This window comes from Aythya fuligula, chromosome 8 (genome assembly GCF_009819795.1).
Source record: "Aythya fuligula isolate bAytFul2 chromosome 8, bAytFul2.pri, whole genome shotgun sequence".
NCBI classification, from domain to species: domain Eukaryota; kingdom Metazoa; phylum Chordata; class Aves; order Anseriformes; family Anatidae; genus Aythya; species Aythya fuligula.
The window spans coordinates 21265908-21281076 of NC_045566.1; the positions used below are offsets into that span (position 1 = coordinate 21265908).

The window sequence follows — 15169 nt, forward strand, 5'->3', positions numbered from 1 at the left end:
GGGCCAGACCATCCATCCCCTCCGTGAACAGAGAGCAGAAAAACACCAAAGGAGCATCCCAGCGATGCTTGGCTGTCCTTCAGCACTGCAGGGCATGGCTGTGGATGGCACTGCCAGCACTGCCTCCCACGTCTCTCTGAAGGTGTGCAGTTTCAGTTTATTTTCATTCTGTCCTTAAAAACAAACAAAACCCACAAACCAGCAGGAGCCAAGCTTCAAACCTAAGCTGCCTGTAGGAAGTATGCAGCCTCCAGGGTAGTTTGGAGCATTTTAGGTGTTTTAAAGCACTTAACCCCTTAACTGCCTCTCTGAATTATTGTTTGGGATCTGCTAGGGGAGCTGAACATGGAGATCTAATGAGCTAAAAATAACAGAGGAAAGCACAGCCTTAGTGTCTGAGTCACAGAACATCAGCATCTGCCTTTTCTTCCGTATGAAATGACGTAGGGGAGGCTTTGGAGGAGCTGCTGGGGGAGGATGAAATCTTGCAGTAGAGCCCTAACTGCTAAGCCTCAGCCTGAGCCCTGTTTTGTGGGCAACTGCTCTTTGAGAAGGACCAGGAGAGGAGGTTTTAGCAGCAGCATTAATGTAGCTGGGCAGCGGGGTCGGACGGAGCTGCAGGGAGAGGAGGGCTGCAGTGCAAACACTTCTGGCCTTGCACGGAAGCAGGAAGGCTGGCCAAAGCTGTAGAGCTGAAGAAAATCTCTCATCCTTTGCCTCTGCTGATTTGAAGCTTGGCTGCAGATAGGCTTTGCTGCATAAGTGGTTTTAATAGGTTTGCTGTAGGGGATGTGTTTTGAAAAGGGAATGTGTGTGTGTATTTGACCTATATCCTGCACGTCGTGTCCAGGGAGCCTGAAAGGCGTAATGGGAAGAATGTGCTCTTACACGATGCCTCTCATTTTCACCTCCATTAGTTTTATCGGGCTGCTGCAGCACGTTTATATCACGGCTGTTAAAAAACAGAAAGGGAAGGAGAGAGCAAATTGCCCTGTTGCTCCGTGTGAGATCAGCTTCAGGGATTCTCTTGGTTTAAAGCCATGTATATGGAAAACAACGCTGTCAGTATGGTATCAGTTTTGCACTGGAGGCATTATTGGCTTTTTTTTTGTCCTGGAAGTGCTGCTGGCTTTGTTAGAAGGAATCAGAGGATGGGCAATCTCAGCCGCTGCGCAGAAAAGACTGCTAACGGCAGAGAGATGCAGTGTCTCAGCCTGGTGAAGCATCCTAATCTTCTGTTTGCATGAACTTTATGACCCAGATTTGCTAACTGAGAGCAAACAAAGTGATCAGCTCTGTTTGTTTTTTGCCCATCTGACTGATGTAAGGAAATGCAGCTGGATTGAGAGGGCAGCGCAGCCTTTTCAGGCGGCAGCAGGGAGCAGCTTAGTTACAAAGACATATCCACAGGTGAACAAACCTTGGTCCCCCCATCCTGTGTCACACAAGAGAGAGCTCTCTAAGGGTAATCAGAACTCTTTGTAATTTATACGTACGTGTATTTCCTTCTTTTTGCTTATTTTCCCTGTCACCACAACCTCTGCTAGTGGAATTCCTGTCCTGTCCATCTGCTTTCAGGCTGTTAGAGCATTAATTTACTGTTCCCATTTGTGCAAACTCAAATACACTCTTACAAAATCCTCCTAACTGAGCATTGCCTCCTTGCTTTATCCTTTGTACAGGCCCGTGTCCTTTGTGAAACACGGCCCTCAGCTTCCACCTGCTGTTCGGAGTTAGAATGACAGGTCTGCCACAAGTAGGAAATAAAAATGTTAATGCACATTTCAATTCCAGGTGCAAAACGTTGAATGAATTTAAAGTGCAATTTAAATTACAGTATAAAGCCTGTCCTGGTGAGGCTTTCGGTTGGTTTCAGGTGAGCTAGCCTGGTTTTCTCAGAAGATGAATAAAAGGGGTGTTACTTTCCCTGGTGGAGTCAGCCAATTTATCACTGTTTTAAGAAGCAGTCTGCTGTAAGATGTACAGAAGTGTGCTGTTCTTCTCTTTTGCAGCTAAAAACCACAGCGACACCCAAGTGTTCTTCTACCTGTGGATTATCTTCTATTTCATCAGCTCTTGCTATACGCTCATTTGGGACCTGAAGATGGACTGGGGTCTCTTTGACAAAAACGCTGGTGAAAACACCTTTCTCCGAGAAGGAATTGTCTACCCACAGAAAGTGCGTATACGGCCTGCTCTCGTGCTAGGGAAAGCCTTTAACTTTTTAACAAGACCTGAGCATAGAGCATGTTGCAGTTGGCTTCCTGAAAGCTGTGCACCCCGGTTTTCTAGCAGCAGAGGTCATTAATTCAAAGAGATCGTTTCACACCGTTCACGTTTCTGGTGGCTAAGACACAAGTTCTCTGTCTTTATGCTGCCTCTGTAACAAGACGGTTGTATCTGCAATTAGAAGCTATGCAAATGTAAACCAACTTTCAAGCAGCTCTTATCACAGCTGTACAAAGCTTTTGCATAGACCACTGGCTGGTTTTGTTGCTGAACTGCAGGTGCTGTTCAGTGGTGCTTTCCAAGGCCACCAGAAATGGCCCGTGAAACTCACTTTTACCAGTATTCTGTCACGTTTCTTCCAAGTTTAATACAGGCACATGAATATGGGGGATATGCGGAGGGTTTGCAGCAAAACTGAACTTTACTGGAGCCTTTTGTCCAGGAATGAAAAGTGTAGGAAGTGCAGTAAGTGATACAGTATCATTCCTGTAGGTATTCAGCAAGCAGTGTAGGATGTAATTCCTGTCTACTTGAAAGCTACCAAGTTGATTTAGAAGTTCAAGCAGGCAGGCCTGCCTCTTTCCAAGGGCCTGAATAGATCTGTGTTTTGTGCAGACCATCCCAGATGACCTGTCCTGTTTGTCTGTCCTGTTCTTCAGGCTTACTACTACTGTGCCATTGTAGAGGACGTGATCCTGCGTTTTGCGTGGACCATCCAGATCTCCCTCACCTCCATGCAAATCTTCCCGTATGCTGGGGACATCATTTCTACTGTTTTTGCCCCACTTGAGGTTTTCAGGTAAGGCTGCTTGACCCAACAGTTCATTTCTGGCTTTTATTACCTGTGTAACATCAGCACAGTGGGAAGCATTGTGCTCATGGACATGTAAGATACAAGTCCTTAAAACTGAAGACAAAGTCTTACAGGAACATTTAATCTGATCAGATGCTGAGGTAAGGAAGTTATACAGGGCTCTGTAGTGATGTGTGGCTTTAATTTTTTTTTACTGTGCTGAAAATTATTTTCCCCCGGGTTTTTAAAACATTAATTTGTATTTTTTATTATTATTTTTTTTTAATTTTAAATCAATAAGTAATCTAGGACTAGCATTTGTCATTTCCTCTGAACCTAGACATAATCTAGAGAGTTTTGCTATTAATAAATTTCTCCTTAAAATTATGTTATTGGCAGAAGCATTTGAAATTTCACTTGATTTTATGTTTACATTTATTCTCAAATTCCTGCTTCTTTTCCAAACACTCATGCGGATCATTGGTTTGGACCCTGCAAGGTTTCGTGGCTCTTTACACACTCTTACTCTAGCTGGAGACCCCCACAGCTTCTTGAGATGAATTAAAAAAAAAAAAATTGAAGCTGAACCTCACTCATGTACGTGGCAGGGGTTGCCATATATTTTTCCTTTTGCTTGTAATGCCTGCTGCCTCCGTGCTCCCTGGACCAGGGCTGTCATCGGTAGGACAATGAATGAGCCTGCCAGATCTGTTCTCCAGGGAGCTTGGTAGATGTTGGAGCAGGTGCTGCTGTTGGTCATTTGCCATTTCTCGGTTCTCCAGGCACGTTCCCAGAGGCACTTTGTGATCAGCGAGAGCAGCCAGTGCTGCGGATCAGTGCTTCGACAAGCGGGTGCTGCCCGTACGAGTGGGACTGCAGCGATAAATTTTGCTTTTTCTCCCTGCAGGCGGTTTGTGTGGAACTTCTTCCGTCTGGAGAACGAGCACCTGAACAACTGCGGGGAGTTCCGTGCCGTGAGGGACATCTCCGTGGCCCCGCTCAACGCCGATGACCTGACGCTCTTGGATCAGATGATGGACCAGGAAGATGGTGTACGAAATCGCCGTAAAAACAAACAGTGGAAGCGCAGCCAGAGCATATCCTTGCGCAGACCTCGTCTTGCTTCACAGTACGTTTTGCCTTTCCTCCAGCTCAACAAGCCGAGCCGCATGTTGGAGCTGTTGCTTTGTGTACAGTGCCTGCTTGCGGACCGGGTTATCATGCTAGGAGCTCAGATGAAGCAGTCAGGGTGGACAGGTCTGATTTGTAAGTGAATATGCTCCTGCTGGAGGGTTGATCTATCTTTTAAGCTGTCTTTGGGTTCTGTTAAACCACTGGAAAAGGCGATTCTGTTTACAGAACTCCCCTCCTGCAAAAATAACCTGTAAGAGTTGCCAGAGGCGATAAATCCAGACCTGGGAGACAGGTTCTCTTCAGTCAGCCGTTTCCAGGCTGCAGACCACCCCAAGATTTCACTTACCCTTCAGTTACGATTTCACATGTGAGACCTCAGACCCCTTCCTCTCCCAAATCCAAACCCATGACATTTTTCTTTCCACCCCTCGTTCTTATACCCTACACATTTCCCCATCTTGCACCCCAGCCCCCGAACCTGTTGGCTGCGCATCTTCTTTGCTGCTGTCCCTGTGCTCCCAGCATCACAGGATGCTCCAGCGTCCAGGCATCGCTTCTAGTTCCAGTAGCCTGCTTACCCCCTGTCTGCGTAAGAGATTTGGAGGTGCACTGTTCTTCTGTTGTCTGTGTGTAGAAATGGGAATTCCTTCTTCCCAGCAAGTATTTTCTCTCTCTTTTTTTTTTTTTTTTCTAGGTCCAAGGCTTCTGACATTAAGGTATTGATAGAGGAACTAGCGAAAGAAGTGAACACATGAAACGGCCACGGTCTTTTATTCCGCATCCTTTGTTTTCTCATTCTGCTCCCCTCTTCCCCAAGTAACCCAATCTCTGGTACAGTTCCAGCTGAAAACAGGAGAAAACACTGAACACGTTTTCCGAGCTCTTCCAGACCAGATCCTATGGACTCCAACAAGCTCACTGTGTTTCATTTCTTTTCTTCTGGGTTAATTTTGATGTTCTATTTTAAAAATAAAATATTTTACTTTCTTTTGCCAATAAAGAGGACAGTTCAGGAAAGAAGGATTGTTTACAGTCTCAACAAGGACATACAAACCTATCTGGATAAAGAAGCATCATAGGGACTCCCTCATGGGACAGTGCCGAGAACACCCTCGGTTTCTGCTTGGCCCGGTTTTGACTGGTTGAAACCGGACTTAAGTTTTTAAATCGGATTTTTTCTTTTTGTTTTTTGTTTTTTTTTTTTTTTTCTTCATATCCAGCGCTGAGGCACTGGCTGCACTTGCAGGGAAAGTGCACTTAGAGCAGTATCTTCATTCATGAAGCTACTTTTTAATTTGATGTAACTTTTCTTATAATTTTTTGGAAATATGATGTACCTGTTGCGTATAGTTTTCACATTATTTATGAAACCTAACAACCATATGAGAGTGATTCTGAGTCCTGTGCAATGAAGGTTGTAACAGTAAAACGAAGCCGGGAATGTCGATCTAGATCTCTAGGGTTGTGGGGTTATGCTCTGCACGTACCCCTCTCGCGAGACGACTTGCACCTGTTTACCTTTTATCTCTTTCTTTCTTTCTTTCTTTTCAATTTTATTTTAAGCCAAAGTTTCTCTTTCTGACTTTTAGTTGCTGCTACTGCTTCTGGGCACGTCTCTTGTGCCGGTTCAATGCCGACTTCCCCTGCAGCTGTGTGAGAGCAGTGCAAGTGATCCCGACACCCTTTCGAAGGGAGAGTCGGGTCCCACCGATCGTGCGAACAGCCAGGCAGACAAAGGCTTCGGAACAACATTGTCCGGATCAAAACCTGTATTTCAAAGCCTTAATTATCGTTAGCTAAGTGAGGGCACGATCCACCCCGTGCCAAGCAGGGGGCTTTCCTGCTGTTCTCGAGCTGGCTGTGCTCGGGGAGCTCAGCACTCGGTGTCCTCCCGTAGAGAAGGAAGCAGGCGGGTGGCTGGCTCCCGGACAGCTGTGTCCAGCTGTGTGCTGCTGCGAAGGCGAGGTGGGCCTCCTGGTGTAGGATCCTTGCACTGCTGTCTGTCTGTTTTTGGCGATGGAATTGCAGGAACGCCGGCCTGGCTGCCCCGCTGTTTGCGTTGGCGAGCTGTTAGTGCGGTTCCTCACCTGCCCGCCGGTGCGTTGCGTTTTCTCACTTTTTGCCTGCTGTGCCTCTCTCGCCCAGAGGAACCGAAGAAGGAAACGTAGTTCATTTCATTTGAAATAGCTTAAAATTTAAGTGGTAGTGAACCCGTGACAGAACGAGGCCAACACTGCAGGTCGGTGGCTGCCCGAGACATGCGCTGAGCTTGCCGGGGACCTCGGTGCGGTGCGGCGGCCGCCTCCGTCTGCTCGGTGCCCTCGAGCTGCTGCCCCTGCCAGCTCCCCTAGGTCCACCACTCCCTGCTCATAGGCAAGCAGAGCCTGAGGTCTGAAGCTCCTTCAAATAGTTGTGCTAATTGGCAGTGGTCGCTGCTGGAGCCCTGCGGAGCTGGGGGCAGCTCACCGGGAGGGCAGCGGCACCGAGGGGAGCAGGCTGGAGCACGCGAGTGTGGTTACTCCGGTGGTGGTTTTTGTAAAGAAAGCTCGGGGATGCATCGCAGCCTGGCTCTGAGAGGGGATTTAAGGTGCTGCCGGGAGCTCCCTGCCTTCCTCAGCGGGGCTGGGGAGAGCCGGGCACGTCGGGGGCCCCTGGTGCTATCCCGACAGGGAGCAGCGAGTTGCAAGCAGTTGTGTTTTTACTCTGTGGTTTATCAAAGCAAGAATCCATCTGTCCGTCTGCTGCTCGGGCCTGTCTCCTTCCCGGCTCTCTCCTTTTTTTTTTTTTCTTTCTTTTTTTTTTTTTTTCCTCTGTCTTCACTGCCAGGAGAAATAAGCAAAGGGGGAGGCGGCGTGCCGCAGCTGGCAAACGTTATCTCCTGAAACACAACGCCGCCGTCCCTTTTGGCAGGGAGGCTGCTCTGCGGGGACAGCAGCCTGACTTCCTGGCAGCGTGGCTTTTAAAGGACCCCGTCTCCCCGGCGCGTGGTCCCGACCCCCCGGAGACTTCTGAGAAATGCGGATTCCCCCCGAGGGTCGGTGCTAAAAGCCGGGCGGCCCCGTGGCTCTGCGAGCATCTGGCCACCAGAGCCGGGCAGAGGTGGAGAGAAATGGTGCCGGGCTCCTGCAGCGAGGGGAGCGGGCGGCCGAGTTTTGTGAGTGGAACCGAAAAGGGGGCTTGGAAACGCTGCCGGGGGGAGAAAAGCAGGGGAGCAAGCTGGGAACGCCGGGGGAGCAGAATGAGGAGCTGGTGCTTTAGGTGCTGGGATGTGCCCGAAGGCTGCTCTCGAGCTGTGGTGGGCAGCTCGGTGGTCTTGAGGTCTTCCCCTTGCCTTCACAGCCTGAAACTCACCCCAAGCCTGGCTGTGGGGATGGCAGGGAAACCTCCCCCAGCTGCTGGAGCCCTTGGGGATGGTCCCACCGAAGGGGAGGTGATGCTGCAGTGTGGGCCGTGGTTTTTGGGGATTCCCTGTGCGCTTCTTTCTCTTTGCTCCCTGCTGCTTTCCATCCTGCCTGCCCTGCCAGAGATCCGCGGCTTGCAGGGGGTGAGGATTTCGGGGTGGCAGGTTGGGATTTGCAGCCTCGGGGGTTTCTCAGCTACCTGGAGCTCCCCGCTGCCCCCTTTGGCTCTGCCCTGGCCCCGTCTCACCTCCACCTCCCCGTGGGCACCCGTGGCCGGGGCGAGCTCCGCCTCGAGCATTTCCTTGGTTTGTTTTATTCCAAAGGCCGTGGGATCGTTTTCGCTGTGTTGGTCTGAACGGTTACTCTCTGAAGCCCTGACCTGTAGATGTCCAAAGTAATTATGGAGTGTGATTAGTCCTCTGTGGGTGCTTTCTTTCTTTCTTTCCTCCTTTCTCTTTCGCTATCCCCTTCTCCACTCTTCTTTTTGGCTAAGTGGAAAAGGTGAGGACAAAGAAATTGCCGCTTGCTTGGACTCATGATGTATCTGTGACTGCGCTGTTAGCTGTCTCCTCTTTCCTTCCCAAATGGATATCATTTTTTGGAGTGTGGAATACCCTTCTTGATAAGTAGGTTTAAAAAAAAAAAATAATAATGCACAATGTGATACTGTTTCATAGTTCCTAGGTGGTTGTATCAAAGCAAAGTTACTGTGATTGTGTTTTTAAAAGGAAAAAGTGATTGGTTACGAAATCTGTCCTTTTTTTTTTTCCATGATTACAAGCTCTTTGTTTTCCAACGGTCTGACGCCTCGTGTCTCACCACTCTCTGCGCCCTCCGCTCGCGCCCGCCCTGGCGCGGGGACGCGGAGCCCTGGGGCTCGCTTTTGGCCCCCAGGAGCTTGGCAGGGCGGGGATGCGGAGCCCCGGGGGTCGTTTTTGGCCCCGAGGAGATTTGCAGGGCAGGGCCGCCGGCGGAAATTGAAATGCCCCGGGTGGGTGGCGGGGAGGTTTTAAGAAGATAACCGCGATTTCTCGCCGCTCGTGCTGGCGGGAGCCGGGGGGATTAAAACAATTTCATAATCCCGGCCATTTCCTTTTGATCGGGATTATGAAACCAATCAGGAATATCAAAAGCTGAGGCTTTAAGAGGCAGCCCAGGAGCGGGGCCGGGACGCCCATGGCCCCCGCAGCTCCCCTTGGTCCCCGTGGGGCCGGCGGCGCCGCTGCCTCCAGGTAAGCGGTGCCCCTGGGGCTGGCTCCTGCCCCACCTGGGGTGGGTTTTTGGGGGGTCTCTGGGATGGGGATGGGGTTTTGGTGCTCCAGCAAGGAGGGTGAGCCCTCTTGGGGTGCTAATACGGGGCCAGAGCGGGGTTCGGCCTCGGAGCACATCCACAGAGGAGCGATGCTCACAGGGGATGCTCCAGCACCGCGGGGTTTGGTGGCCTTCAGCCCGCTGGCAGAGGAAGCACCCCGGGGATGGGGGTGTGGAGCATCCCAGCCCTGCTCTCCATTCCCAGGCTGGACAAACAAAGGACGAGGTTCCCGGGCCTCGGCACGGGGTGCGGGTGTAGGGTTTCTCCTCCCCGTGGGGCCACCACGTCCCCGAGGGCTGCGGGTGGCCCCGTGACTGCTCCGGGCTTGGCGTCACCCTTCGGGACCATCGGTTATCCGGGGACGGGCTCCAGCAGCTGGGGCTGCGTGGGGCTTGGCCGGGAGCCCTGGCGAGAAGGAGGAGGAGGAGGAGGAGGAGGAGGCAGGGCCGGCCAAGCAGCGGAGCTGGGGCTGGGCTGAAGGGGCTGGGATTTGCTGCTTTGCCTTTTTTTTTTTTTTTTTTTTTTTTTGCCTTTTTTTTTTAATTTCCTCCCCTTCTTCCTTCCCCTCTTCCGCCTTCTCCTCCCTCTATCCCGGCCCTCTCCTGATGCTCGGGGGTAAGCCCGGCCCTCGCCTCCCGCTGCCTCCGCTCTGCGGGGACCCCGCTCGCCCCGTCCCGATGCTCCCCGTGCCCGGGGGGTGGCAGCGGGGTCTGGCTCACCCGGGGGACACGGGGAGCCCCGGGGGGGTCCCGTGGCCACGCTGGGGGCTTGGCCTGGGGGGTGCAGGGGATGGCAGCGTCTGGGGACCGCTGGGATCCCAAGGCCAAGAGGTGCGAGCCCGGGGGGCTGCGGGGGCACGGCGAGCTGCTGGCAAGGTGCCTCGAGTGGGATTTGTGCTGCGGGGGCTTTGGGGCTCCCACGGGGCTGGCATCGCGTTCGGGTGATGGTGTTCCCCCCGCACAGCTCCCTGGGGGCTGTACCCTCCTTTCTGTGCCCTTTTGGATGCAGAGCTGTGCCCCGGCCGCCCTCTCAGGCTCTTTCTCCCCGCAGGGCACATGGAGGGGGGCCGGCGCCTTGAGCCGGGGCGAGCCCCCCGACCCCTGGCATCACCGGAGCGCCCCGAGCCCCCTCGGGGGGGTCCCCACACCATCCTGGAGAGCAAGGTGAAGGCGCTGAAGGAGAAGCGGGGCGCCAGCCGCCTGGGGACCCCCACCACCACCACCACCACCGGCGCTCCCCCCGAGCGCCCCTCGCCCAAAAAGCCCCGACCCCGCAGGGGGAAGCCCGGGGTGGATGCGACGGTGGCGGAGCCGCGGGCTCAGCTCCGCACCTACCTGACCGACGGGCTGCTGGACGCCGGGGAGCCCCTGGAGCCCCCCCAGGGGACCCGGAGGGTGTCGGGGAGCAGCCAGCAGCACCCCGAGGAGGGGTCCCGGGGCTGTGCCCCCCCGGCAGCGGATGGCGGCGAGGTGGCGGCGGGCTGGGAGCCGCTCTCCTTGGCCGAGAGGGTGGAGAGGAACCGGCGGCTGCTGCAGGAGGTGCTGGGGCTGGCGGCGGCCGGCTCGGCGCAGGGTGCGTGCCGGGGGTCCGGCAGGGAGCAAATCCTCCTCGACGCCTCTCTGGAGGCAGGGGGAGGCCGTGGGGGGAGGCTGCGGGGCTGGCTTCGAGCGGGCCGGGGCGCGTGCTCCTGGCCCTAACGCAGGCATCAGGGTCAGTGGGAGGGAAATCACCCCAATAAAGCAGGGCTGAGGGACCCCCGCCCTAATCCCTGAGGTTTTTGAGGCTTGCAGGGTTTTTCCCTGTGCCAGACAGTGCTAGAAAAGGGAATTAAGTTCTCTTTCCAAAGCACACACCCTAATGGTCCATATCCCTGCCAGTGCGCCCTACATGGGGCTGCCCCGGGGCCTGAAATGGTTCCCTGGGCTCTCAGGAGCTGAAATTTGGGGAATTGGCCTCAGAACAGGGTACTGACCTCAGTGGGGTGGGGGCTCTGACTGACACCTTTCCCTCTCCTCCCAACCCAGAGGTGCTGGCGAGCGATGGGGACTGGGACTCGGGGGTCTCGCTGCAGGACGCCGAGGGCTGCAGGTGGGTCGGCCCCAAAGGCTTCCTCCGGGGGGCTTGGTGAAACGTGGGGCTTGGTTTGGGTTTTGGGGGGGCCCGTGGGGAGCCAGCAGCTGGATTTTTGATCCTCGTGGGTCCCTGGCAGCTCACGGGGTTTGGGCGTTGTGCTGGGTGCTCGGGGTCCTGCAGGGGGAGGAGAGGGGAGGGGAGCGGGGCAGAAATTTGCCGCAGGTGCTTAAGGGCTTAGGGGAGGCAGGAGCACGTAATCTCGTTGGCCTAATGATAAACCCCCGGCGGCGAGGGCTAAAAATACGGGGAGGGACGGGCAGGTGAGCTGGGCTGCGGGGGCAGAGCTGGGGCTCGGGGGTAGGCTGGATGGGGGAAGAAATTTGGGGTGAAAACACACCTATATGGCAATTATCAAATTTCTAGTGCTCTGGCAGCTGAGGCTTGGTGGGTGCAAGGCTGAGAGCTGGGGATGCCCACGGGGGCAGCCAAAATGGGGGGTGAAGGGGCTCGGACCCCCCCGGCTTGGCATGAGGGGGGATTCCCGAGGGCCGCAGTGCTCCTGCCTCGAACAGGTTAACGCCGGGTTCCCCGAAGTGACAGCCCGAGCTGATTATTTTAATCGGGGGGATTAGGGCCACGGCCAACGGGGGAGGCAGTGCGGGAGCGGGGCCGTGCCCTCGGCCAGCCGCGGGTCCCCCCCGGGGCGGGGAAGCCCCCGGTGCACAGCGGGAGGGGAGCAGGGCCGGGGGCATCACCCCAAACCTGCAGGGCTGGGGCTCCCTCAGGTTCCCCAAAAAACCTCTGGGGTGCCCCCGGTGCGGCTCCAGCACCCCAGGGATGGTGCTGAGCCCCCCCGATGGCTGCTGTGAAGCTGCAGCAGCACTGGGGGTGCCCGCAGGGGTGTCCCCTGCACCGGGAGCCCGGGCCCTGGATCCTCCCCGCGGAGCTGCGCCGTCAGGGCTAAACCACTCCTAATCCCTGTTATTTTTCGCTAATTCCCCCCGCTGCCCCCCTCCCACCCCCCCGCCCCGCAGGGCCTTTGTTCCCGGGCAGGAGCTGGAGCTGAGCCCTCGCCACGAGCAGGCCAAGCAGCTGCTGCAGCGCGCCCGCATGAAGGCTCGCACGAACCCGCTGCGCGCCAGCCACGACCTCCTGCTCCTCCCCGCCGCCCCGCGCCCCAGGTGAGTCCCAAATCCGCGGTACCGGGGCACTGCACGAGGATTTAGCATGGAAAACCCTTGAGCGTGCTTGGCAAAGGGGGCATGTGCAAGGCCAGGGTCCCACCGGCTGCACCTTGTGCCCTCCCTGCCCCAGGAGCGCTCCCCCTGCTTGGGCGCACGTTGAGGCTTTGCTGCAGGGTATTTTTGGGGTGATTCGAGGTGTTTTGAGGCACTGTTTGTGCAGGAGAGTTGAGTTTCCCAGCTGGCACGCGCTGCCTCCCCGGTTGGAGGGCGGTGAGGGGGCTGTGTGTGGGGTCACCGCCTTCGGTGCCGGCTGACCCCGCGGGAGAGCTGAGCGAGGCGGAGGAGTTGCTCCGGGCAGCCCCGGCAGCTCGTCCATCCATCCGTCTGTCCATCTGTCCGTCTGTCCCCGCAGCAGGGAGCCCAGCGGGACGCCGAGGCCCAGCTTCACCCCGCGGGAGGGCGAGGGGCCGGCGGGCGGCAGCCTGAGCGACTCGTCCAGCGGGGAGTCCGGCTGCGCGCCCCGGCGCCCGCGGGGCCCTTCCCCGTCCCGCGTGCGCTTCGAGGACGAGTCCGCCCGCGACGCCGAGGTGCGCTACCTGGAGCGCCTGCGGCACCGCCGCCCGCTGGGCTCGGCGCTGGAGCGCGCCAGCAGCGAAGCCCACGCACAGCTGGGGGACGGAGCCCACCCTGTAAAATCCCAGGGCGGTGATGTCCCCGCTGGGGGCAAGTGCCGAGCTTGTGGCTCCCTCCTCGGGGCTGCTGAGCCGGCCGAAAGCAGCCCCGTGGCTCGTGGACGGGAGCGTGGAGGGTCTGGAGCTGCTCAGCCAGAGCCCAAAACCCGGCCCCTGGGTCCCGGGGGGTCCCCGCTTTGGATCCTGCCCTCCCGGCAGCGCATCCACACCGAGAAGATCAAGGAGACCTACATCGGGGACGCCCGCCGCGCCGACGAGGCGGACTCGGCGCTGGAGAGCACCGACACCTCCGACAGCTGCCGCACGGACAGCGAGGAGGTGGGACCCCGCAGCCCCCACCCACGGGCTCACCGGGACCCCCGGGCTCGTGGCCACCGCACCCCCCGGTCCCCGGCACAGAAGGAGGCGCGGGCCAGCAAGGGGGCAAGCGTGGCCAGCAGCCCCCGGGCTGGGGCTGGGGGCTCGGGGGCACCTCGCCCCCTGCCCTCTGGCAGCCGGGACGGGGGGGACCCCGCTGAGGCACCGGGCAGCAGCGAGCCCCCAGCCCCTTCCTCACAGCCAGCGGGGGGTCCCCATGTCCCTGCGCCCCCCGTCGCCGGCGCCACCACCACCAAAAAAGCCTGCTCCCAGGTGCCTTGCAGGAAAAACCTCGCCAGCAGCCGCTGGTGCCCGGAGCCCGATGCTGGGGGCGCTTCCCCCAAACCCGAGGGCGCGGGGCAGCGGCGGGGGCCCTGCGGCCCCATCTGGCTCCCGGGGAGCCCCCTCCGTGCCTTGTCCACCAACAACTGCAACAACACCCGCGGGCAGGACGGACGGGGAGCAGGAGGAGGAGGTAAGAGAGCCGCGGGCAGGGGGTGCTGGGGTGTCCCCGGTGGGTTTGGGGACCCGACATCGCGCTGTGGTTGCAGGGGCACCGCCACAGCCCGGGGCTGAGCCCTCTGGGGATGCTGCCGGGACGCCCAGGGCGCAGCAGGATGGGAGCACGGCACCTGGGTGAGCGGTGAGCGTGCCTGGCACCGGGTGCGAGGCACTGGGTGCCGTTTGGCACCTCCCCAAAATCATATTGTGGGCGGTGTGGGACTCTTTTGGGGACAAGCTCCTGCTAAACACCGTTGGGGCATCGTCCCCATCCCTGCAGGGAGCCGGCGCGGGCGGTGAGCCGCAAGGGCAGCGGCGCCTCGGCGTCCTCAGGACTGAAGAAGCTGCTGAGCAGCCTGAGCCAGAGCACCAAGCAGCGCCTGGGCCGCTTCCGCTGCTACAGCATGGAGCAGCTCCCGGCCCCCGGCGGCAGCCCCGGTGTGGAGAGGTCGCCCTCGCTGCAGTCCCTGGTGAGCCCAAAACGCTGCGGGGGGCACGGCAAAGGAGGAGCCGGGGCGTTGTTGCCTTTGGGAGGAGAGCGCAGGGGGGTGAAGTGCCGAGAGCCAAATGGGAAATGGTGAAATGGGGGGGGAAGGGGGCGGAGAGGCAGGTTTGGGAGGGGAGATGGGGTAATTCAGCTGGGGGATGGCTCGTGTTTCCCACCTCACGCTGGTGGTGTCCTGGTGTGGTGAAGAGGGGTCAAACCGCGGTGATTTGGGAGGGTTGGGGCATGCCGGCACCGCACGCCTCAGCCGGGCACAATTCCCTAGGTGTCACCCTTCTGCCAGCCCCGAAAAGCCGCCTCCGCCCAGAGCCTGCAGGCCCTGCTGGGCAAGGCGCCCCGCGCCAGCGCCTACCTCCTGCCCCAGCCGGGGCCCGGGGACAGGTAGGACGGGGACAGGGCCGTCACCGTGCTCGGCTCTTGCCTGGCCACGGTGTCCCGGGGTCTCCGCTCACCCCTGTCCCCGCAGGACGGGGGCCTCGGGGCCGCGGCGCTCGCTCAGCGTGGAGGACATCGGCGCGCCCGGCCTGCCGCGCACGGTGGGGCGCGTGGTGGAGGTGTTCCCCGACGGCACCAGCCAGCTGGAGCTGCAGCGGCCCCCGCACGGCTCCTTCGGCTTCCTCCTCACCTCCGGGCACGGCCGGCCCGACACAGGTACCGTGGGGCTGTGCAAAAAAGAAAAAAAATCACCGTTTTTGGGGGGGTTAAATCGCGGTGAGCTGAGCCGAGCCGTGCTGTGCCTCCGTCCGCAGGCGTCTACGTGCAGGAGATGTCGGATGCCGGCACGGCCAAGCTGTACGCGGGGCTGCTGGGCGTGGGCGATGAGATCCTGCAGGTCAACGGGGCCGCCGTGTCGGGCTTGGGGCTGGCCCGAATCCGCGAGCTGCTGCTCCGCGCCGACAGCCTCTCCCTGCGCGTGCTGCGGCAGCGCCCGGCACGCCGGTAGCAGCGGCTCCCAGGAGGAAGAGGAGGAAGAGGAGGAAGAGGACGG

The 15169-nt window shown here is 58.1% G+C and overlaps 2 protein-coding genes across 2 annotated transcripts in view; both read left to right on the forward strand.

Annotated features, from left to right (window-relative positions):
- XPR1 (xenotropic and polytropic retrovirus receptor 1) overlaps window positions 1-5357 on the forward strand; it is a 95511-nt gene extending 90154 nt beyond the window's left edge. Inside the window, exons 12-15 of the mRNA XM_032192450.1 lie at window positions 2013-2179; window positions 2889-3028; window positions 3930-4151; window positions 4851-5357. Coding sequence (XP_032048341.1) covers window positions 2013-2179; window positions 2889-3028; window positions 3930-4151; window positions 4851-4911 — 590 coding nt within the window. The 3' untranslated portion in view covers window positions 4912-5357. The remainder of the gene's footprint in view (window positions 1-2012; window positions 2180-2888; window positions 3029-3929; window positions 4152-4850) is intronic.
- Window positions 5358-10323: 4966 nt separating this feature from the next.
- KIAA1614 (KIAA1614 ortholog) lies at window positions 10324-15124 on the forward strand (the record flags this gene model as incomplete). The annotated part of the gene is made up of 9 exons (XM_032192279.1): window positions 10324-10441; window positions 10894-10957; window positions 11977-12123; window positions 12539-13650; window positions 13727-13811; window positions 13957-14146; window positions 14447-14562; window positions 14648-14832; window positions 14931-15124. Coding segments are annotated over 9 exons (2211 nt in total), but the record flags the coding sequence as incomplete, so codon positions are not given.
- Window positions 15125-15169: the final 45 nt, after the last annotated feature.